The 25,061-nt window shown below is 27.4% G+C and overlaps 1 protein-coding gene across 3 annotated transcripts in view; it reads left to right on the plus strand.

The window, feature by feature from the left end:
• The window catches only part of LOC114131105 (CCN family member 5), a 261,031-nt gene extending 236,902 nt beyond the window's left edge, over positions 1 to 24,129 (plus strand). For 2 of the 3 annotated variants that reach the window (XM_050202302.1, XM_027996246.2), the window contains 4 exons: positions 7,933 to 8,024; positions 12,392 to 12,521; positions 16,386 to 16,585; positions 20,783 to 24,129. In XM_050202302.1, coding sequence (XP_050058259.1) covers positions 7,933 to 8,024; positions 12,392 to 12,521; positions 16,386 to 16,585; positions 20,783 to 21,139 — 779 coding nt within the window. In that variant the 3' untranslated portion in view covers positions 21,140 to 24,129. The remainder of the gene's footprint in view (positions 1 to 7,932; positions 8,025 to 12,391; positions 12,522 to 16,385; positions 16,586 to 20,782) is intronic. The other variant, XM_050202301.1, reaches the window with a different exon arrangement.
• Positions 24,130 to 25,061: the final 932 nt, after the last annotated feature.

Genomic DNA, 25,061 nt, shown 5'->3' on the forward strand with positions numbered 1-25,061 from the left:
TTTTTACTATAACTGCGTGATCTATAAGAATTTAGTGAATTTCAAAATAATATTTTAGTGAATCAAACTACATAGATAAAAAATATTCTTGATGAATTAAAATTGTATACAGTATGAAGTGTTACATGAAGTGTATTTAATATTCATTGTTTAATACATTTTTATATTTATAATATTTTTAATATTATTTTGATCAAATATTATAATAAAATATATTTTTTTTTATTTAGTCTGCAATCCCCTGAGTATAAAAAACATCTATTTTAATATTTTACCACATTGTTGATTTATTAAATAGATATAATATATGATAAAATATTCATCAAATTTTTAATATTTCGATAGAAAATATTATCTTTGTTTTTTTTTTTTTTTTTAAAGAAGGTTTATATTATAAAGATGATTTATAAAGTTTCCATTAAATTAATTTTGAATACATAACTACGAACATTCATTGTTATTTATTATTATAAAATATACACACGTAAGTTTTGTGTTATGCAATATTTGAAATATGTTCGATGATTGATTATGTCGTCTTATTACTAAAATTCATCGTTCACGTTTTTTATCAAAATTTACCAACGGTGGACAAAAGTTGGACTGGGTATTGTATTCACACATAGTTTTCGGTTTTTATTCAAATAATACATGAAAACTCATCAAACATTTTTTGATAATTTAATGAGAAAGACTCATATCAAATATAATACAAAAATAAAAAATAAAAAATAAAAAGATTAGATTTTCGCTACGTTTGTTTAAAATAACCAATCATAGTAAGTATATAATAAGTATTTATAAAGTTAAGATTCGAACAAAAAATAATTATACAAACACAACAGAAAATTAATATGTTACTTGTTGTAGTATAGTGGTAAAGATAATAATTTCGTTTTCATAAACCTGAAAAATTAATATGAAATAATAAAATTTGCGTTGCATTTCAAAATTGGTGCTAGTCATCGTTAAAATTGTTACGTATGGTAACGCACGGTGCATTCAATTTAATCGAATATCGTATCACAACAAACAATCCGAGAAAGCTTTAACTATACAATAAAGTGCGATATAATAATTTATTATTAATTAATAAACCCCGATTAAATTGATCACGGGCCGTTTAATTTTACTTTATTGGTTAACCAATGTGATACAGGATCCTGATTTTATAGACGTCGTTTTCAAATTAAAACTACCCCACTATATTTTTTTATGGCCGTGTAGCAAATTAATGAAAGGGATTACAGACCCAGCCCAAGGTTTATGACCAACACTGTAACCGACATTAAAAACACAGTAAGTTTTTTTTTTTTTTAAAGATAACCGTACTAAAACTGAACACAATTTTACAAATCCTGTTTTTATTGCATCTCATATAAATATGGTTCTAAGTACTCGAACGAACTGAACGGACTGAATTAGAAATATAAAAATATCTGTGGCATCAACGTATGGACGGGTACTTAAACACTACAATGGATGTATCGACAATGATATTTAATGAAGTATGTACTCACCCGAAGACCATTATCATAATGAGTACAAACGTGCTATTCGAATTACGACGATTAACGGACAGTCGTAATTTATTTCTTGCGTGCGCAGTGAATCGGTCGATATACATTTTATAACACTAATATTCGCGATAATATCGAATCTACAACTCAATATATTATATATTATATTTGTGTACATTTTTTTTATCACTATGAAATATTATAAACTGCATTGTTAATAGTTATATACTATAACCGTATTATTGTTATTATGTGGAACCGCCAGAAATTTGCGTTATAAAATATGCGGGGATTCTGTACTGTAATAAATGGTAACGCAATCTTCGCTCCACAATTTTTTTTTTACACCCGAGGCTCGGATGACCGTGTACAATATCTACTGCAGTATAAATTATGGTTTTGTGTAACATAACGATAATATATAACCATATTATGTAATGCGTACGGTTTTCTTTTTTATCATTCGCGTCATACGTCACAAACACCATAGCGAAGCCTTCTTCGGCATCAAGAATCACTAATCTCCCATCGTGTATACGAATACGAGTCCACGTCCATAATATTATAGTAAACATATTGGTCGATACAACACAGTGGCTTCTGACTTGGAATATTTGCATGGAATAACCGCAACGATTTCTCGTTTTGGATAGTTCCTATTGTAATTATTGTTGTCATAAAAAACCCAAAAGTCTTTCTTATGCACGGTCCCGCTTCCTGTATTCATATTCTCGGTCTGCACCGCATAGACTCTATAATTGACCGGCGACTTCCTCCCTCATATTGCAATATAATAATATGTAAAGTATCTGAAAACGAGAAACCATCTGATTGTTTTAAATTTAAATTACCTACATAATATATTATTATTATGAGATGATTAGTATAAAATTATCCATAGTTTTGCTGTTATATAAATTACCGTTAATTTAAATGACGTGAACAAATAAATAAATAAATAAATAATAATATAATAATTAATGCACTTAAAATGTACATGTTATGTTTATGTAGAATATTTTAAAAAGGTTAACGAATATAATGACTATATGTAATTGGTAACTACGCTTATTAATTATTAATACTAAATAGTATCTTTTATTTATCTTAATTTTTTTTTAATGTAATTTACGTATTTTTGTATGAAAGAGTTGAAACGAGATATCAATAAAATATTTTAAAAAAACTGTGGTTATTTTAATAAAACGGTGCTTTCGAATTTTAAGGCCTAAGGGGCACGGGTTAAACTTAATCTATTGGCATAACATTTTGTATACATAATTTGTGTATATATTAGAACTAAATTAGGGGGTAAGACTGAAAAAACCCAAATGTCGTAAAATAATGGCCAAAAAATAATGTGATTCTACTCAACACATAAAAATATATTTTAATATATTCTATAAAAATTAATTTTCGAACGACAATGTAGTGGCTATACCAACTCAATGTACTATTCTTAAAAGCGATATCGATAGAACACTAAAAATTACTATAATTTTAACTAAATTTGATTTAACACGTACTCATTTTCAATGACGCATGTTTTGTTTTTATTTTTTTTTTTAATCTAAAAATAATAATACAATATTACAACTCTGTAGAAAATGAGAATTCGTAAGAACACAATAATATAGTCAACTATACTGACTCAGTGGACTTAATATTCTCAAAAGCGATGACGATAGGACAGTAAAAATGTCTGTAATTTTAACTAAATTTGGTTCAATGCATACCAATTTTTAATGACGTGTTTTGTTTTTCTTCTTTTCATTTAAAAATAACAATACAATATGACAACTTCGTGGGAAATGAGAATCCGTAAGAACACAAAGTTGCAAAAACAATAGGAAATACGCATCCATGTACCTACATTTGTTTTTTTTTTTTTTGTTAATGAAAACTTTCTGGACTTTCTATAATAAAGTTTTTCCAAGCATCAGTTAAATAAAATGTTATTCGAGTGTCTTTTTAAGGTTTTATTAACCTAGAGGTTTCCAGCCTCTGCACATAATTATTTTTTAGTCTTTATCCATTGCAACATTCCTTCGAAGTACTCTCCAAAATTTATATTCTTTCAAACCTTTGTTATTATTTCACATTATTTTCTCATTCCGTCCTCTTAGCTTTTCGAACAATATACTACTCGGTAACGTTTCTTTCATATTTTTTTCCTCGCACATGTAAATATATACACGTTCATGACTATGATACTGTAATTATGTTCTATTTAACTATTTCTTATTATTATACTTAAACTGTTTTCAAAATCTGTCATGTTATATTTAATTTTTAAAGCATATTCTTCGTATGAATTTATTGTATTCATTTTCACCCTAGTCATTTACCATAATTATTTAAATGTTTTAATGTTATTAAGCTATACTATTTTGCTAACGAGCATTAATATTTTATTAATAGACGAATATTTTTAACATAGTGCAACACCTCACTTTTGATCACAAACATATTTTATTTATAATTTATATTTCAACCTACCTCTCTGTGGATAATTTCAAATATTTCATCTTTAAAAATTAAATCTATATTATTAGATTGAGTGTCGTATAGATTGTATTTAATTATGACGAAGTAATAATTAATATTTAATGCACGTATGCTTTACCAAGAGCTTTTACAATGTTTATTATCTCAAAAAAAAAATAATAAAAATATCATAAAACAATATGAAATATTATAACTTAATATTATAATACTGTGGAAAAATTAATTGTATCTTCTTTAAAATACGTAACATTGAAAACGTAGGTAATAGATTTTAATTGTACGTAAATTGAGTGTCGTTTTTAAACTCTAAGTCTTGCTACCAAATCACTTTTATTTTCTCGGTCTGGGAAAAAAAAGTACTTAAAGAATAATAAAAGTTTATTAAGATTATTTTTTTATTATTATTACCTTGAGCCTTATTATTATTATCCGGCTGCAGATTTTTTTGATTTTAATTATTCATGATCCCAAGAGACGAAATTAACTTTTAGTTTGACTGATAAAACCCACAGCCTATGAACATTACTGTCATACTATACTAGATTCAATTATTTTTCCATTTCGGTTAACCCATTTCTTTTAATCACCTGGTGGAAAAATATATTTTTCTTTTTTCTAGAATCATCTTTACTGTGTGACACGTAAAACACCTGTAGCGAATGTAGCAGTTTATTTTTTTCTGTAAGTGTTCGAACACAATAAATGATATAACTACTAATCAAATTAAACTAATGACTTCAAATTACAATATTAAGTATCTAATATAGGACGTTTTATAGATATAGGTACAACATCGAATAAAATATATACATATAACAAAATTAGATTTACATACATACTTAATATTAAAATATAAATTTAGTTTAATTAGGTTTACTACCTGAAACTCGTGTAAGCTAGAAACTAAGTAAATAAACCTAAGTAAATCTTACTGAATGAATACTACTTTACATTTCAATTTATAGAATATATCTCATAAGAATTACAAACATAACAATTGATCTCGCATATTAAACACAAAAAAAACAAATTAAAAAATTGAAAACGCTTACTCCATATAATATATATTATTCATATCTTCTTAACAAACCGTATTCATCAAACTGTATTTTTACACGCTTATATTATTATAGATGTATAGCATTTATTCTACTACAAACCAAACTATCTCTCCCGCTCACAATTTTTTTTATACTGACAACAACAAATGACACAGCCATCTAATATTTATATTATGTCAAAAGTATCGCTAACTATTATTCCTAAGTTACCACTTACCATAATCCACTTATTATAGGTATATTAACTTTAGGATTTATGCTTAACGATTATTTCCAAAATCTAATAAGAAAATATTTCCATTAATTTATTATTACTATATAGTTTCACAAATAAAAGGGTCGCTAATGAGCGACTTATTTTTAAAGAATACATAAATTAATAATAGCCAAAATTAAAATGAATACTTTGAATAAAAAAGAATAAATATAGACCAAAATACCAGATAATAAAATTAAAACATATTATATATATATAAAAAGGTAGTCAAGTGAATACCACTTTAATACGTACATTAGATGTCAAGTGGATGAGTCATTATTATGGATATTTTGTTAAAATTTAAATCAATGATAATATATCATGTATACGAAAAACGATTCTTACCTGAGATGGTCTGTTAGAGTGTCAGCCTAAATCACTAAGTATATTTAATGGTATTTTTTTTTTTAATACGTAAAGCTATTAGTAATTTATTTTACTTTTAGAATAAATTAAAGTAGGTTGATATAATTTTTACCGAGAATGTTGAATTATTAGTATTTTATATTTAACTATTATGATAATATGTTGTATATTTTATACAATATTATACATACATATACAACTAAATTTAATTTCATAACTCTGTAAATACCATAAAACCGCATTAATAGATAATATCTTAAAGTAAATCAAAAATGTCATTACGAATAGTAAAATTCATTATAATATAATATACGTAATCATTTTAAGTTTCCACGAATTATGTTTTAAATTATAAAAATAATTAACACCGTTGTATCGGTTGTTTAAATAAGTAATTAATTTCGTCCAAATTTAAACTTAAATTGTGTATAACAAATAATTACGTACCTATACAAAATTTTTAAACTTTATGGTTTCAGTATGAAATAGTTATAAGGAATTTTGTATTTCATTTTTAAAATTTCAATATAAAACGAAAAGTTATTATAAATTTATAATAACAAAATAATTTACAATTTTTGTTATTCTTTTGAATCTTATAAAAATTCTAAGTTCATGCACACACTAAATATTGCACCTAATATTTAATACGGATATAAGCAAAATTTACGTGGTTATTTCCAAGAATTATTATCAAATGAATTTTTTTTACAGACAATTATAGAAACAATTATAGAAAAAAAACTTTATTAAAAAATTGAAATTTGTCATGACTCATGACTGTAAATAGATAGTGCTTATTAATTGTAAAACAATTAATTAAACACACCAATCACTGGTTTCTACGTTATTCCAAACGTAATAAATATTTTATTTAATATAAAAATCATGTAAAAAAGTTTTAAATAAGTTATAAAACTATATAAAGGTTTGTCATAACATTATTTTACTCATTGGATTTAAACTTCCAACTTTTTTACTCTTTAACATTTTTTTTCTTTTGTATATTATTATTTTATTTCACATGCAACGTTCTCGGTATGTGTACGGCTCAATATTACTCTAAATGAGTATTGAAAATCTGCTGAGATTTATTAACCACTTAATTTAGAAAAAAAATAATGAATTATAGAATCTTATTATCGGCGGAATACGATTGCGCGCGTTATACCTTTTTAGGTATACGATTGCGCTCAATGCCAGAATAACAAAAGACAAAATTTTAATTACTAAAAGGCGTACGATTGCGTGTGAAATTGGATACAACCTTGCCAAATTTATCATTATTTTTAATATTTAAATACACATACAAATAAATTAATTCAGAAACTAAGAATGATATAATATTAAAAAAAAAATGTTATTTAAAAAAAAACTATCATTAAATTTACATAATAATACAAAATAAAAAAATATAATAATCCAACATGTAAATTTTGTAGTTTTAAAGCCCCGATACCTATTTCCAACTATAGCCAAATAGAAACTTAAGTAAATTTTTGGTGTTTTATTATTTAAATAATAGTTGCATTCAATTTTCAGATTTTCGATTTTCCTTAATTCTTTCTTCGTTTTTGGTTTAATAAAATTATTCGTTTGGAAATGGTTAATAATAACTGTTTCTGCCTGAATTTCCATAAGGGTAATAAAACAACTAATATCGGTAAAAAACAGCATGTTTCCAGCCGGAAAAACTTCTTTTGTTGCTCCAATAGCATCAATTCCAAAGTTAATGTGTAGTATTTTAATTTTAAAAAATAGTGATTGTTTTTCGCATATACTAATTAAATATTTCTATACAGTATACATTAATAAAATTATTTTTAAGTTTATCTACTATAATCTACTATAGTATCGTACGGATTTACCATGGACCAATGGACCTATATATTTGGCAACGTTGCTTAAAAGTAAAAATAATACAGCGCGCGCAATCGTATACGCTTAAAAAGGTACCGCTGATAAGGACCGAGAGGAATCGTATCGTGCCCCTTATTGTCTACCTAGTACAATTGAGTAATGAGTTGCAAATAACGAGTTAATGATATGACATATATCATAGCACCAAATATTACAATAATAAGACCAATACCTACTTATACGTAGATAATCATCTAATAAATCTAAATTTTGAAAGAAAAATATACATTGTAACAATTAATTTAAAAATAAAATGTTATTTGTATATTGTTTATTATAATTTACATTTTTTTTTCAGTAGTAAAAGGCTTACCGTGTACGGTATACAACAAGACGTACGATAACGGAGAAACGTTCAGGCTAGATTGCAGAACGCAGTGCACGTGCCAGGTAATTGATAAATAACTAATTATTTATATTTACCGTTATAATTTAATAATAAACATTTTGGTTTTTTTTCATATGAATATATTTATTGTTATTTTTATTCTTTAGGAAAGCCAAGAAAGTCTTTACCTTGATATAAAAATTTATATTTTACTTTAAAATAATTTGTATTGTATTATTATAATATACCAACATTTACAATTTTTTTTTTTTTTTGAATGGTATTATAATGTTTAAAAATAAATACGTTTTTTATTGTTCTATAAAATGTTTAAAAAATAAAAATGTCTTTAAATCTCCAATGACAAATAATCATTTAAAATATATATATATATATACAGTTTTTTATTATTTTGCACGTGGACTCACCGAACATTTAAAATTTATTTGCGTTTTTTTATTAAAGTAGTGTAATTCAATCGCTTTACAACGTTTCACTTACTTAGAACAAATTAAAATATATTATTATTTGCATTTCTCTAAGCATGCTTTAAGTATTGACAAAAAAAAATAAAAAATGATGTATTTACATACTATATTATGTACAACGAGTTCTGACAATTGTATAATATGATCATTTATACATTTTTGTATATTTTACTCGTAATTTCAGTGGAAAACATTATATATCGTATTTTGTATTATTAGCTGAACAACAGAATACAATATATTAATGTTTATAATACATAATTTGAGTAACCAATTTAAAATAAATTAAATACTTGTATTGTTAATGTTAATATTTTTATTAAAAATCGTCATCTAAGCCATTGAACAACATATACATTCTTAAATAAAATTAAGCAACTAAAATGTTAAAATATTTAACTTTAACTAAATCTCACAAAAATCGATGATAATATTTTTCAATTCATTTTTTAATTAAAGTTTGGTTTTATTCAAATATTATAAAACTACGTTATGTACAATAGATTAAATGTTATAAACTAAAAATAACTTATTATTGTAATACTTTTAGAAGAAAATATAAGATCAAAATAAAACACAAAAATAGAAGTTTAACTATGACCTCATATAACTTTGGTTATTAATCCATAGCCTTTACTATATATTTTGTTACTATCTTAAGAAAAAAGTAATTATTTGAAATCATTAATCCTATAACTTATTGTTGTATATAAAATTTAAAAATATTAAAGATTGGCAAATGGATATTTATGAAAAGTTTTACAAAGTTTGACTTATCTCACTTAGTGTAGCTACTAAGTACTAACGCAGAAAAAATTAATACTTAGATTTCAAATCCATACTAATTCAACTAATTATTAAAGTAAATTAAAAATATGATGTATAGTATATTACACGCTAATAAACTAGATCTAAAACTATAATAGTAATAATAATAAAAGCAACATAAATTCATGCAAGCCAGTAATATATTAAAGAAATTTATCATCAGAAGGAGTCAAAGCACCCAGATATAATATTCAATAATAATCAATGAAATAGTTTTGTTCAATTAATGAAAAAATTAACTTTGGATGAATATGTTACAAAATTCTTTCTCAAATGCAGCTATTATTAATATTCATAAGTATCTTGTAATGTATTAAATAATAAATTGCGATATTATAAGTAATATATAAAAATATAAAACTAATTTAATAACGTATTCAAATAAAATTTAAAATTGTTGATTAAATTATAATGTATATGATATAAACAAATATTAATGTTCATTTATATTAATTATAAGTTATTTACAAACTTAATAGGTGGTATAAGGGACATTTGTATGTGCGTAGATTAATAAAATAATAGAGAACAATTTAAGGCTACCAACTTTTTTTCTAAAAAATAAAATCTTAGTGATACCTAGACTGCAGTAGACACCTATACCACTTTTTTTCACACCATCGACAAGACAATATAATAACGAACCAAGTTAATGTCAAAGATAATCATGACATTTAAATTATATTAGTATATTACCTACAGTTAAACATTAAAATTATAAACGTCAAAAAATATTTACTACATTCAATATATAAATAATAATAATAATATATTGTCATTACTTTTTCGTATGATGGCCCAGCAACAGAGCCGCTATAATATCTGTTTAATGGTAAAATTAAACCGGACATAGCTTACTGTTATCAAAATACCACCACTAAGATACCACTACAACATTTTATAATTTTTTTATTATCTATATTACATGCAACTATCATGTTTTTAAATATTATTTAAATAAGGTAACCAAACATACGAGTAAAACCTAATCATATTACGATTCAACATTTTTTATTTTTATTTTTATTTTACATCTTTTGAAAACATAAGATTGCACATAGTTGTATTAAATATCAATGGAAAGGGGATCCTCTCTCTTGTAAATACGCCATTGATGTGAGCTTGTATTGCAATACCTCAGTTTAATTATCACAAAAAATAAGAAAAGATGGACAAGCATAGGATATACGTTCATACGATTTATACACATGATTCATAATATGACGTTAAGTACATTAATAATCATTAAAAAAAAAAAAACTAATATTAATGATTAAGTTATTTTGAATAAAATGATTGGTTTTTAAATAAAAAAACATACACAATCACGCTAAATATAAAATTCCATATGGAAAAATATCATTTTTGCAATGTACAATGCAAATAATTTGTAATATCAAAATGATTCACAAATAAAAATCAAATGTCCAAATCAGTTATGATAAATATACTATATATACACTGTATAGGTAAGTCTAAATTGCATGATATAAACTGAAGACACTATACTTAAAACAAGCTTAATTTGATTAATATGACGTTCGTTTAATATATTATTTTTAATAAAAAATAATTCAGATTTGTCAATATCATGAAAAATACAATTGAATATAACAATATTACAAGAGTATAATTAATCATATTTTATTGTTTAGTTAAAAATTATGTAGAAAAAAAACAGATTTCACATTTTTAACCTAACTTAATAATAATACTCCTGAAACCTCTAAATAAATTAAAAATTTAAAATATCCCCTACTAACAAATATATTCTCGGATATAGGAACGTAATTATTTTCCAGACAATTTCCAAAACCATGATTTAGCAGTAAGCCCCTTATATCGTTTACAACTTGCCAAAGCAATATTACCTTGTGCATTATTTGATTTGCCGTAGTAGCGACGAAGCCCGTGTTTTTATATAAGTTGATTCACCAAGCATGTTCACCTCTTTTTTGTTTTTTAATAATGCAGTAATTCAAAATCTGATTTTTAGAATTTTAAAAATACTATATCTTTTTATTCTTGAGATTTTTTTTTTATTTCTTAAGTAGTGTCCTGAAGATATACAAACTTATGTTTTTCAAATGATTGGAGTGCTCAAAGAAGGGTCCTTTTATTGTTTAGTAAATAATTTATATGAATATTTTGACGAGTAAAAATCAAATTTCGAACAAGCAGTTTTTGAAGTATTTAACTTTGTACACTGAGAATAATAGCTCCATAATAATGAGTTTGTAAGTTTTGGGAGGTATGGTAATTTGAAAATTTTAATTATTTATATTAGTTCATCAATATCTACAATTTATAAATATGATCTGGGTATTTGCTAATCATTCCATTATTACATAATATGTAAACTATATTAGAATTTAGATTTTTTTTAAATCATTTTTAAGGATTATTATTCTTTGTACAAATATTTTAACAACTCATAAACTACTCGTTCAGATTTTAAGGTAGATACATCACAATAATTTTAAAAAATGATTCACTAAATAATTTTCAATAAAGAAGAAAGTTTTTATTTGAAAAACAAAAACTTGGATCTATACAACCTACAATACATTTAGTAAAATGAAAAATCTCAAGAATTTTAAAATATGGTCTTTTATAGTTTATTTAAAAAAAATTGAATAAATCAATTATTCAATTAAAATATGGGGTGAGTATGCTTAGTGATTCATCCTATATATTTTAGTAGCTGACATTTATATACCTAATTATATTTTGTTCGAGATTACGGCGCTGGTCGTAATAATAATAACAATCGAATCTAACCTATCTATAGACCTGATTCATTTTTATTTATGAAGCTGAACGGTTATTTTCTGCTGAATTTCTTTTCAAATCGAATTAAATGATGACATATTATAAACATAAAAACTTTCCATTGCGTTGTTTGTTACAACAATAAAATACTAAACCTAATGGAAAGTTTCTATACCTATCGTATATATTTCAAATATTCCTGGGCAAGAGCCAACAACAGAAGTTTCAGTTTCTAGTTTCTACAATAACTGTATAATAATTTATATAATGCATAATGTATAATATTTTTGTGTTTTCGTGAAAAATAATGGTCAATCATATTCGATTAATTGTTTTTCCAGAACGGCACTTATGCTTGTGCGTCGTTGTGCCCACAAGAAAATATATCTCCTCAAGGACTTTGCAGGCATCCCCGGTTAGTCGAAGTGCCCGGACAGTGCTGCCGGGAATGGATGTGCGATAACGTAAATAGTAAGTAATATACATATACAGCTTATTGTTATTCGAAACATATACATAATGTATATAACAGGAATATATTATTATACAATAATATACATAACAAAATGTGATACGCCATTTTCGAATAAAACATTATCGTGAGATAAAAAAAAAAAACATTGACTATAAAATAGGTAAGAAAAACTATCGATTTAAAATCGACAATAATATATTGTGTAAAAAAGGTAGGAAGTGAGCTATTTTAGTTTCGGACTAAGCTTGCGGTATGAGCCGCAGCTGACGGTCACTATTCGTCTAACACTGAAATTGCCTTACTACATAAGCCACACATACTTCTTTTTATAACAACAACAGTCGTCTCCAAAAACGTCTCTATCGATATCACGGTACTCCATAACGAACTTTGTATTGGAATAACCTCCCCCCACCTATCAAAACGTATCGATACGTATTCGTATATATTAATCGGATTTGGACTGTAGCGGGAGATTTCCGCTTGTCTATGTCCACAGCAACAACAGCAGGAATAAAAACGTTTACAACTGTCCGCTAGACAGACGGGAAAAGATTATTTTTTACTACAATTCAAACATTATCGAACGTTTAACTTACTTTCGGTGCAGACATGAAAAAAAAAAGCTCTAGTTTTGATTTTACCGATCGAGACATGGAACTGTTTTATTTCGACTTCACTTGGCACTATAATATTTCATGTATTTATTTTATTTTTTCCGAGGCGGTCTTTAACCGTGACCCCGGAAAACATGTCAAGTCGAGATAAAAACGAAACAAAACGATTTTTATGGGAGATTGGTATAAAACAGGAAATTACATTGAAATATCATAGTCTGCCGACACGACGCGCGTCTACAATATTCTTTGGTCATGGTCATATTATATACGAGAACGACGAGGTGTCGACGAATTGATAACATCTTTTCATAGATTACGGAGGCGGTAGGTTTCGATCAATGTTTCAAATGGTCACACGCACACGCACACGTACACTCGCGCGCGCGGGCGCACCTTTGTGCGGCGCTTATATGCGACGTCACGTTCAATTTCAAAAGAGCCCTTCGAACCGGAATAGCATACGCGGCGGCGGCCGAAGAAGGCAGAGAGAGAGCTTTTAAAAACCGTGCACGCGAGTGAAGCACTTAAAACACATACGCCACAAATCCTTCGTTCTCGGTCGCTCCCGCTCCGACCGAATCTCTCCGTCTCTCACAGCATCCGACCACACGAGCCATGCTGTACCGGGCAGACGCGATTCGTGGTCTCGTCCCCGGCCAAACGGAAACGCGTGTCTTCTTCATATACGTTTATGGTAACGATTAATATATTAGTACTATTATATTATTGCGTTATCTACGCAGTGTTCATTGCTCGCTGCGTTTCCGCTGTTCGCCGGTACCGTGTTACTACAGCAATCACTGAAAAATATTTTCTTGGCGTCATAGTCGAACTCAAACTATACAATATTTCCATACCTACCATTTTCCGTGTTTTCGTGAAACTATCATAATATTATATAGACGTATTCATATCCGCGAAACTATATCGTCCTTGTATGACCTTATAACATACATAGGTAAGTACCGACGCCATCCGACGAAATTAATTAATACTGTTTAATTTGATTATAATTTCGATTAAAATCTATATCGTCAAATACTATTTGACTTGGTCGTCGTTTTCGATTTACAATATACTACTTTATTAATAACCAAGTCTATTGACAAAGCAATATGGAACATTCGAACAAACTCTCAACTCTTTTTGATTTCCGCGAGAAAAGGAAAAAGACTTCCTGGCAACTGAAATAAAGGATTCCATTGTACTATTAAAAATAAATACAACTCTTGAACACGTGACGTACACAATATAAACGTGAAACCAATCGACCTATATGGTCTAGTTTAACGTACAGTGATACAGTTATAATTTATATTTGGTTATTGATATTTTTCAGACCAATCTTGGAAAATTAAATAGCGTAAAAACCACTGTGAGAAAATTAATGATACTAATTGGTTATGTGTTTCGTATACACTGTATATATTATTGTATAAGTAGACTTACTTTTGTAGAAAATAATAATTCATCTTATTAATGATAAATTGTATCAGAAAAATAATATGTCATATAGTATAACATTGAAATTTGAAAATATCAAGTTATATTTTTGAAAATCTGATTATTAAAATGTATCAAACAATATTAAACTTAAAAGTAACTATAAAATGTATTTTCAATACGTCAAAAGATCCGATTTTTTTTTTTAATTTTAATAATTCTTTGAAAGAAGCAACATAAAACTTTAACCATGAACCAAAATATACAAAATTATCATATTTCCAAGTATAAGAAATATTATTATGAATGCCATGACATTATGACAAGTCCACTGACAAGATTTAGTTTGTTCAGAAAAGGATTGACCGTATAATACGCACTAATTAAAATGTCTGTTGCCTATAAAAATTATTTAAGATATTTTCTTTGTGAAATACCAAAAATTTAATTTATAATAATTTTGAATAAAAAAAAAATGTAAAAGTATTATATTATAAACGTGAACCTGTAAAAACCTATTTTAATTGTCTTTCGTTAAATAGTGTTGATGTGTGGACAAATAATAATTCTCTAGTCTAAAGTCAAAACTTTAAATAAAATCTTCAGGTATAATTTTTCCATATGTATTCAGTAATCATTATTGATAACAGTATAAGTATAATATATAGTTTATATATTTTAAATTTATTATTATTTGTTATTCGGTTGGATTGTATGTATTATTTGTTCACGCGTGGTACAAATTTTGTTAGATCATTTCCTTTAATCATATAATAAATCAAGTTTTCAAAAGCATTTCCCATTATATATATAACGTATGCGTGTATAATATTTACACTAGACTTTTCGTGTGTATTACGTCGGTTCAAAATCCGGTGCGCGCATTTTATTTGTTTCAAACTCATCCGCAACTAAGACGGTAATTAAGCATATATACGCGTCACATACCAACTAAAGTCATGTTAGATCGTACACGCACGCTTAGTGTCTGAACTAATGTGCTGGAAACGTGACGGGATTAAAACTTAAATTGGGTTCCGCATGCAAAAGATCTGAAGGATTTGAATCATTTAGTGATGCCGAAAAAAGAACGCACGGAATATAGTTGCAAAATACACATTTCAAATTAACGTTTCTTTTGACAGAATTTCCGTTTTTCCCCTTTTATTCTTTACTTGCAGCATATCTATTGTTTATTTTACGCCTCTTTAATAATTCCTATACTTTTTTCTTCGTCGCCAGCCTAGATGGACCGGAAAAAGTAATGGCCGACGATGAATAATTTATAGTTTAACCGTGTATTTGATGAATTTTTAAGGTTCTTGTCACACCGAAACACACCATGTTCGAGGCTGAGATTGAATTCAATCGACCGGATAAGCCTCGAGCATGCCAAACACAAAATTGATTGATAAACCATCCCAGTTCCGACAAGTTTTGAACAATTGATGAGATTAAAATGCCCTCGATAAATCGTTAAGTTTTACTTAAAGACAAAATAATAGATGAATTATTTACAATGTATTAAAAACGAATATGATAGAAACATGAAGTAATTATAATAATATAGGTATTGAAAAAAATACAGCAATTCCACTGTCTGACAAAATACTCATTTACTGAGTGAATAACATACCTGAAAATAATTTCATCATGCAAATTATGTCAAGAGTTGTTATCAAACATGTTTAATAACTTAAAACGGCTTCATCACATTTTTAATGATGTATAAGATGCATGGAATACTAATAAAAATGTAATTTAAATATATAAAATATATGTTTTTTTTTTTTTTAGTGGAGAGGCCACCAAATTGTGAAGCATTAGTTACGCCATGGGCGGAATGTTCATCGCAGTGTGGATTAGGCCTTTCTAGGCGCATGTCTAATGCAAATGAAGCATGTAAGCCTAATAACGAAACTAGACTTTGTCAAATAAGGCCGTGTCACTCACCACCACTGGTGAATGCTAAATATGCAAGACACCATCACATTCGAGTAAGCCTAATATAACAAACTAATATTTTAGTATTACAATATATTAAAATAAACTATAATATCAATTTATTCGTGTTAGTGATAAAATCAAAAAGAATTTCGATATATTTTTGTATTTAAAAAAAAATTAAATTAAAATTAACAATGAAAAACTAAATAATAATACAAATTAACAAAATCATGCATAAATACCTATATTATAATTATTATATTTCCAAAAAACTATTTTAGTTTTAGCACCCGAACCAAGTATCAACAGACTACTGCTACATTTACATCCAAGCCATAATTTATTTTACGCTATAAATAAATATAATTCTCTTTTTTTCTTGATTAAGCTTTGACAATTTAGGTTATTAGTTGTGGGTTTTTTATGTTTTTTATTGTTAAGTTACAAAAGGTTTTGGAACACGTGTTCACCCATCCGAGAACTAGCAACGCCGAACGCTTGACCACATCACTATTTAGCTCCCGAAAAAAAGTTTGTTAATGGGTAAAAATGCTTGAAAATTAAACTTAAAGTTCCTAATAAGTGGTTCATTTTCCAATTAAAAAATATCGATTATAGTCACAAAATGTTTTTATAAGCATTTAAATTTAGAATTTTGTCAATTTTTTTCAAAACCTTGAAAGTTACAAATTATTTTGTAATTAGAAATTTATTCATAAAAACTTTCTGTTTACACTTGATTTTAAAATTTAATTTTAATATTAGATCATCAAAAAAAAAATATATATATATTGATACAAAGCTTAAAATTTAATAGAATATATTATTTGTCTACAGTAACTTAGCGCAGTCGCGTTTCATTTTAAGTAGAACTTATAATTTTTCCAAAGCTCCGTCTCCAACTTGCTTAAATTTTATACTATACATTACCCCACCAATATCCTAGTGATTTACGTAGCTAACTTAACGCAATACATATAAATTATAATTTAATTAAAAAACAGAAATATTAATTAATGTATATGTACGTACACAATGGTGTTCTATTATATAAACGTACCACATCCATTAAAATAAAACATGTACAATATTTAATTATAATTTGTTTTTTATGTACTTTCTTCAAGTAATTTAAAATAAATATTATTTTAATGACAAAAATAACGCTGAACCTACTAAAACAGTATTATTTTTTTCTGGTTTTATTACCAACTTGTACGTGTTCGATAAAAACCTCTACATCACGCGAAACTTGCCATAAGTGGTAAAAAATAAAATACGTAGTTATGCAGTTCAATATCCATATGGCGTATACGAGTTGTAAAAACCGAATGGTTAAATGGAATAAAATAAGAACGTTGTGCGTAGATTTAAAACCAACGAGATGGAGAAGTACGTGCACTGCCACCTTGATGGTAATGCGTCCGACCAACTACCGTTATCGCATCATCATCTTGATAAATAATTTTTTTTTTTAATACGAATTCCATTATTCATGTTCGGAACCCTCGTGCATTGGTGGATAGAAAATAATACAATTTTTCACGACCGAAACATCTGGTCGAACGCTGTGACGGGTAATGTGAAGGGGAAAATTTGAATGCCTTACTATTGCACGTCACGTCTACAGTATTTGTCGTCGCGGGTCGTGTTTACCTTTTATTTTAACCGCGCCCCGTTCCGTTCGCGCGGACAAGTTGCTTCTGGCAGGATAGACTAATGGGCGTACCGAAAGGAAACAGTGCGATAGAGGGAGAAAGACAATGAATCAAAAATATTCCTGTTCGAGTCCGAAAAGTCGGTCGACAACTTTTACGTCTTGGATTCAATCTGAATAGAAATTAGTTTGTTCTTTTATATTTTTCTATGCCTACACATATATATATAATATTATTATACTGTTTTGGAAATCATAAAAGTTACTTATAGCGTTAGCGACAAAACTTTTACAGATAACGATCGTAGAGGATATATTTTTATTCGTTTTAAGGCCAGGATATAATAATAATTTATTGAAATATTTTATTTTCATCAAACGCAAAAACACGATTCAAACTATTCAACAGAGAATCGATTCAATTCTTAAATCTATACGAGATTTGATAAAAAAAAAAAAATAAACCTTATTCGTTTTAATATTCTCTTAGTGCACGGAGAATTAAAAAGTGGTGTACTGCACACGAATGAATGTAACCAATTAAAAATAAATGACCCTGGTCGATGAAATGTATAATATACGTCATAAAAATTTGAATGACTTTTATGTACCTACATAATTTTAAATTATAAAAAATGAACGATAAAAAATACTATCACAGCTGTGATTAGTCAAACAAATGTTTTAATGTATTTTAAACATTTTTTTTAACGTTATAATATATTAACCATAATAATGTTTTTGTACATGATTTTTTTTATGTTTATTTTTTTAACTTATTACATTACTGTTTACAGTAACCATCACAAAAAAAACGTATCAAACTCAATTCATTTGCCATGGAAATGAGAATTTTAAATAATAGATTTTCAAGTTATATTGGCATTGTCTAAGCTAGAGATTATACGAGGATATGTCTATTATACCTGCTAACCTATTTAGCTTTTGTCACTGGTTATATAAATTGCCTACTACCGCAAGGCTAACAGCAGTACTATAACGATCTCTCTATTCACTTGTTTCTTTGACCACAAATTTCAACTAGCCACCTTTGTGATACTATAAATATACGACTTATTCGTTTCGTTTAATATCCCTATCTCCAACAAATAAATTATCTAGTTTAAATATATATCCACTCTTCTTGTTTGGTGTTTGTATTTTGTCCGTTTTGAAATTACCTTTGTCGAAGTCACAAACGATGATAATATCCTATTACTTTCTCCACTAAATCAATTATTTTAACGTTTGTTTTACTTTCTTTAGTACGTCTCTACTTTTATTTTCCCATTAACATCATCCTTTCGCAACAACAAAGGCTAAACAATATTTTATATATTGTATATTTATATCAACTGTATTACAGTTCAGCGCGGTATTATTACCTAGTTTATCGTCATAATTTTTTAACAACACTATATCAATATTATTTAATTGAATTTTACAAGACTAAGTTGTAAAAATTCGATTGTCCCAACGTCTATATAGATAAATTGTAGGCGTACCGGTATAATACGATTTACTGCGGTAATTGCGCGTGAAATTCGTTACCATAAAAAAATAATAAACGTAACAGCGATTTTGGAGAAATAAATTTCATACAAATAAAAAAAATAAGCACAATCAATTATGTGGGATCGGAATTCAAAAGCGTATTTCAATTATTCCAATTTCCCTGGCTTCGTGTAATTCGTGTTCGTAAATAGAAATTACACAATAATAAACTCGAGTACAAATAAAATGCATTGGCCGTAATTTACCTAATTTTTTCAATCTTGATACCGTACATTGCTCGTGTATTATATATAAAAATATGCTATATATTATAAATTAAAATAGAGCTTTTAACTTTTAATGAGTCTATAACTTGAACACGTTTTTAAATTTCAATACAAATATAATACCATGTTCTATCTATATGAATATAATATTATAATCTATAGCTATTAGTTACTCAAAATTTCTATTAGATTTTGAGTGAAAAGAAAAATAATTATTGATTTTACAATTAATGTATTTTTTCTGTCTGTCATCACAGACATTGGGGAAGTAAAAATGATTCGATTTTCAACTTTGAGAGTGGTTTATGAATTTTGTATAGCAAATTAGATTTAGTCGGTATTTTGGTCAAAAATAAAAATTGTCCAGTACTTGAAATCGAATCATTTTTATTTCCCCAAATGTCTGTGATGATAGACAGAAAAAAACACAATATTAATTGTAAAATCAATATTTTTTTTCTTTTCACTCAAAATCTAATAGAAATTTTGAGTAACTAATAACTATAGATTATAATATTATATTCATATAGATAGAACATGGTATTATATTTTTATTGAAATTGAAATCTAAACTTTATTTGATAATCTGAAAAAAAAAATAAGGAAAAATGGAAATGTTTACGCTAAACCTGCAGTGTTAGACAGAATTCGTCAAAAAAATTGTGAAAACGTACAATCTTTAAATATTTTTTATATAGTAAAATCATTATGAGACGTCCGATTTCCATAGCTAAGAACACTATCTACCTATATACGTTTTAATTTCAAACGCGATATTATATGTATTTATTGTCTGTCCGTTTCCTCAGAAGGGCCACGAGTGCAAGGCGACGATAAAGTCAACGACACCGGTCCGGCTGAAGTTCGGCGACTGCCGGAGCCGGAAGACTTTCCACCCGAAGAGGTGCGGCTCCGCGTGTCCGTCTTCGGGCAGTGGCGACAGTGGCATCGTGTGCGCACCCGAACTCAGCACAACGGTCAAAGTGGAGTTCCTTTGCCGGAGTCCGGTGGAAGGACACGACCGGCTAGACGGCGCTGTGCCCGGCGACGATCTCTGGGAACCTGTGCGCAGGCCCTTCTCGGCCACTGCCGACGATTACGTGCACAGCGTGTACGTAGACGTCGAGTGGATCGTCAAGTGCACGTGCCGGCGGAGCACGGACTGACGACGGCGGCGGCCGTGAACCGCCGGGCGCCCGAAGCCGACGACGCCGCCACTGCAGCAATCAGCCGCCCGCGATTTGGCCGAACTGTAAACATTAATTTTTTTTTTTTTTACATAATATATCATTTCAATATTCGCTACACAAACACACAAACACACATACATGCAAACTATACGATGACGACCGAGTTTTTTTTTTTTTTTGAGAATTTTTGTTTGTTTACGATTTATTAAGATCGGCGTTTATTATTTTTATTATTATCGTTGAGTTGTATACATTATTATTACTGCTGCAGCGTTTCTCTACCTATCTTTAAGTATAATAATATTATAATGCGTCCAGGTTTTTTCAGCGATATTTTATAAATATAAAAAAAAAACTAGTCGAAATTGAGATTCTTTAGATCGCTACACTCGATAGATATCCGATTTCAACACTTCTAAGTCCTGTGTGGTTTTTTTGAATGAACCTCCGTATCGGTGTGTACAGTCCGTGTCAATAAAATAATTTATTTTGTATTTCACTATACATTTAACTATATAATTTTATAAATTAATGTAATCCAGCTAGAAAAGCCCCCGCGCAAAACTGTTCGTGACCCATTAAATATGATCTTGACCCAAATTTTAAGAACTGCATCATAATTAAGTAGATACATTTAAATACAAGACGTGTATTGTCAACAATGGGATTTACAATTTATACAGTTTTCCTAATTTCACCTATCTAACGTTTTCCTCGACGAGATTACGATGACCTTTTACATCAATAGATAAAATTAAATTAAACCCAAAAACTTTAAGTTCTGCTGTTTAGAAACACAAATTAAATTTTCTGAAATGATTATTTTTCAAAAAACTTATACAGCCTATTGCAGTATTCCGAATACTTGAACAATAATATTTTGAAAAAATATTTGTTTTTGAAAAATAAAATAAGCTCCTGGAAGGACCAATACTGTACGATACTATTATTTCATCTCAAACACATATAATAGAAATACAATCACTAGTAATAAAAGATCGTTAAGAACCATTGTTATACACAATGTAAGTTTATACATATATATAATATTAATTCAATTTACACATTTTTTTTCACATTGAAAAGACTTTGTCAATGTCTTATCACATAGAAGGGTTAGAGTGTGTCTAATGTACTAATATCGTCTTCTCCAAGAAGAGAATTTTCACGTACAGTGGAACATCACTCTCAGTGAGGGCAAGGTAAAGCAATCAAAACGATGGCGGAGGAATACTAAGTAATATTTTCTGCACTGGGCCGAGGTTTCAACCGATGACTACGCTCATCGAGGCCAGCTGCGTGACCATTGCACCATTTTGTCCCACTATAATTTGTAAATAACGCGCACTAAAATCTGGCGTATTTTACGAGTAAATAGTTATAAATCATTTACTCCACTTATTAGGTACGTTTTTAAAAATAATGGGATTCGTTGTATGCATAATAATCACGTATCATTATACACCGTAGATATAATATTATATAATATTTATTATTGTGTACATACCAACGCGTATGATCAAACGAATAATTTATTAAAAAAAAAACTTTTTTGTAAAATACAATGTTATAATATTATTATATTATGTTAATAATGATATTAAATATTTATAATATACACACACTCATATATATATATATATATATACATATATGTATATTAACAAGGGTATAATTTGGATATTTTTTTTTTGCCAAAATTAAAATATTATTAATATATTATATGCTTGTAAAAACACATTGTTTAAAAATGTACCGTTTGGAATTATACTAGACTAAAATGTGAATAATGAACTATCATAATTATTATTTTTATTTTTATTTTTGTCGTAAGTAAGATATGAAATCGTTTTATCCTTACAAGCTTTAACCACACTGCACTATTTTATATACCTAATCACATACGTACCTGCATTATACTTGTATAAAAAAAATACCTACATATTTTATTACATTAAAATAGATCTCTAAATATAATTAGTTACCTACCATCATTTCATATCACCCACCGAAGATCTCCGTATGGACCGTTTGCAACATAAAGGGGATTTCAAATGCTTACACTTTTTCAAATAATACCTATTAATTAATTCGATGTATTTGCATTGAAAATAAAACCGTCGACTTTAAAACAAAAATATTACTACATTATAATTCGAAGACACTGTTCACAAACGATTCTTATAATTATACAAACGCAATACCTATACGTTTCCGATTTTCGGGTGAACAGTTTTATGTTTTCGCTATTTTATAATGTATAATATTCCACTTTAAATTACACTACGTGTGACTGGCAAATCTTTGCAGAGGATAGCCAATAATCATTTGATTTTTCACCGTTGCTAGGTATGTTAAAAAACTTGCAATACGTTCGATTTCGATACAATTAGCATAATGGTTTGCTATTATTATCCGTAAAAAGTATTAACAGCTTTAATAACGGATAATTAAAGGATTAATTTGAATTCCTACAATATTACATTAGGTATTATACACTACACTTACGCAGTAAGCGATTGACTAACAACCGGAGGCCAACTGCAATAAAGTATTCTTTATACAGTGCCTTAAAGGGATATTTTTATTCTGCCCTCACCTTTAGGTCCTTCAATATTAACATATCCACACTTTGTTACCTAAAATATACTTAATAATAATAACATTATTAATTGGTTTTGTTAATATAATAAGAATAATATAGAAGGGTTACAAAATTTAAAAAATGTATAAATGTTTTTATTTATTAACCGACAGTCAGATTATTGTTTAATATTATTATAGATGTAAGTAATTATGAAACATTTCACATAATTATATTAAATAAGTATTAAGTACTTTAAATATCAATTTGTCATCATGAATACGAAAAGACAAAAAAATGTATAATTATATTTTGTTAACGTATAAGGTATATCGCAATTTGTAATATTTAATCGAATTCAATAAAAAGTTATTATTTGTAATGTTGAATCTTTTTTATTCCATGATCTCATAAAATAAATTCCTTCTGGCACTAATAGTTATTATTAATATTTACATTTTGATTTTAAATTATAATTATTATATCAACATTCAGTACAACGAAAGTCATAATTATGTGACTGTTATACCTACATGAACTTCTGTGTAGTAATAATTGATGCTGCAGAACTTTAGTCTATAATGTATTCAAACAAATAATGACAGTAGTTATTAGAATACACTATTTCACTTCAACGACAAATGATTTAATAAATTAATATCTACACATTTTATATGAATATATCTATATTGTACTAATATTATATACTGTATATAAATACAATAACTTGTAATTGTATTTAAAAGATTAGTCAAAAATTAGTCGACTTATTTAGGAACCTATATATCATATTATAAAAGATATAAAATAAAATAAAAACATTATTTCAATCATGTAATTCCTACCGGCTTAAACAAATTGGCAGATACCAATAGAGTGCATAAGCATATTATTATAATAATTTTAAAAAAAAAAGTCTGATTCACGTAAACTGTCTAAGAATTATAACATCTAAAAATTATCAACGTGATGATCAATCGACCGTTTAAAATTAGTAGGTACAACAGTCAACAATATATTAATCATAAACACGTATTGTACTGTCATACAGGAATTATTGTGAGTAATAACTAATAATTTATGGTACCTTTTTGGTGTCGTTATTTTGTAGTATCTAGTTAATGAAAAAATTAAATGATTGTGATAAGCGATATCAATATTTCTCATTATAATCTCAATATCATGCAGTATTTTTTGGGATAGATCCAATTTATTTTACGACAGTGTTTTCCTTAACTGTATCATTTATATAGGTAACTTATATCTTGGAAAAAACTTTCATTTCCTATTATGTTAAATAACAAAAAGCTAAAA

The sequence above is a fragment of the Aphis gossypii genome, chromosome 2 (genome assembly GCF_020184175.1).
Source record: "Aphis gossypii isolate Hap1 chromosome 2, ASM2018417v2, whole genome shotgun sequence".
Taxonomy (NCBI): Eukaryota; Metazoa; Arthropoda; class Insecta; order Hemiptera; family Aphididae; genus Aphis; species Aphis gossypii.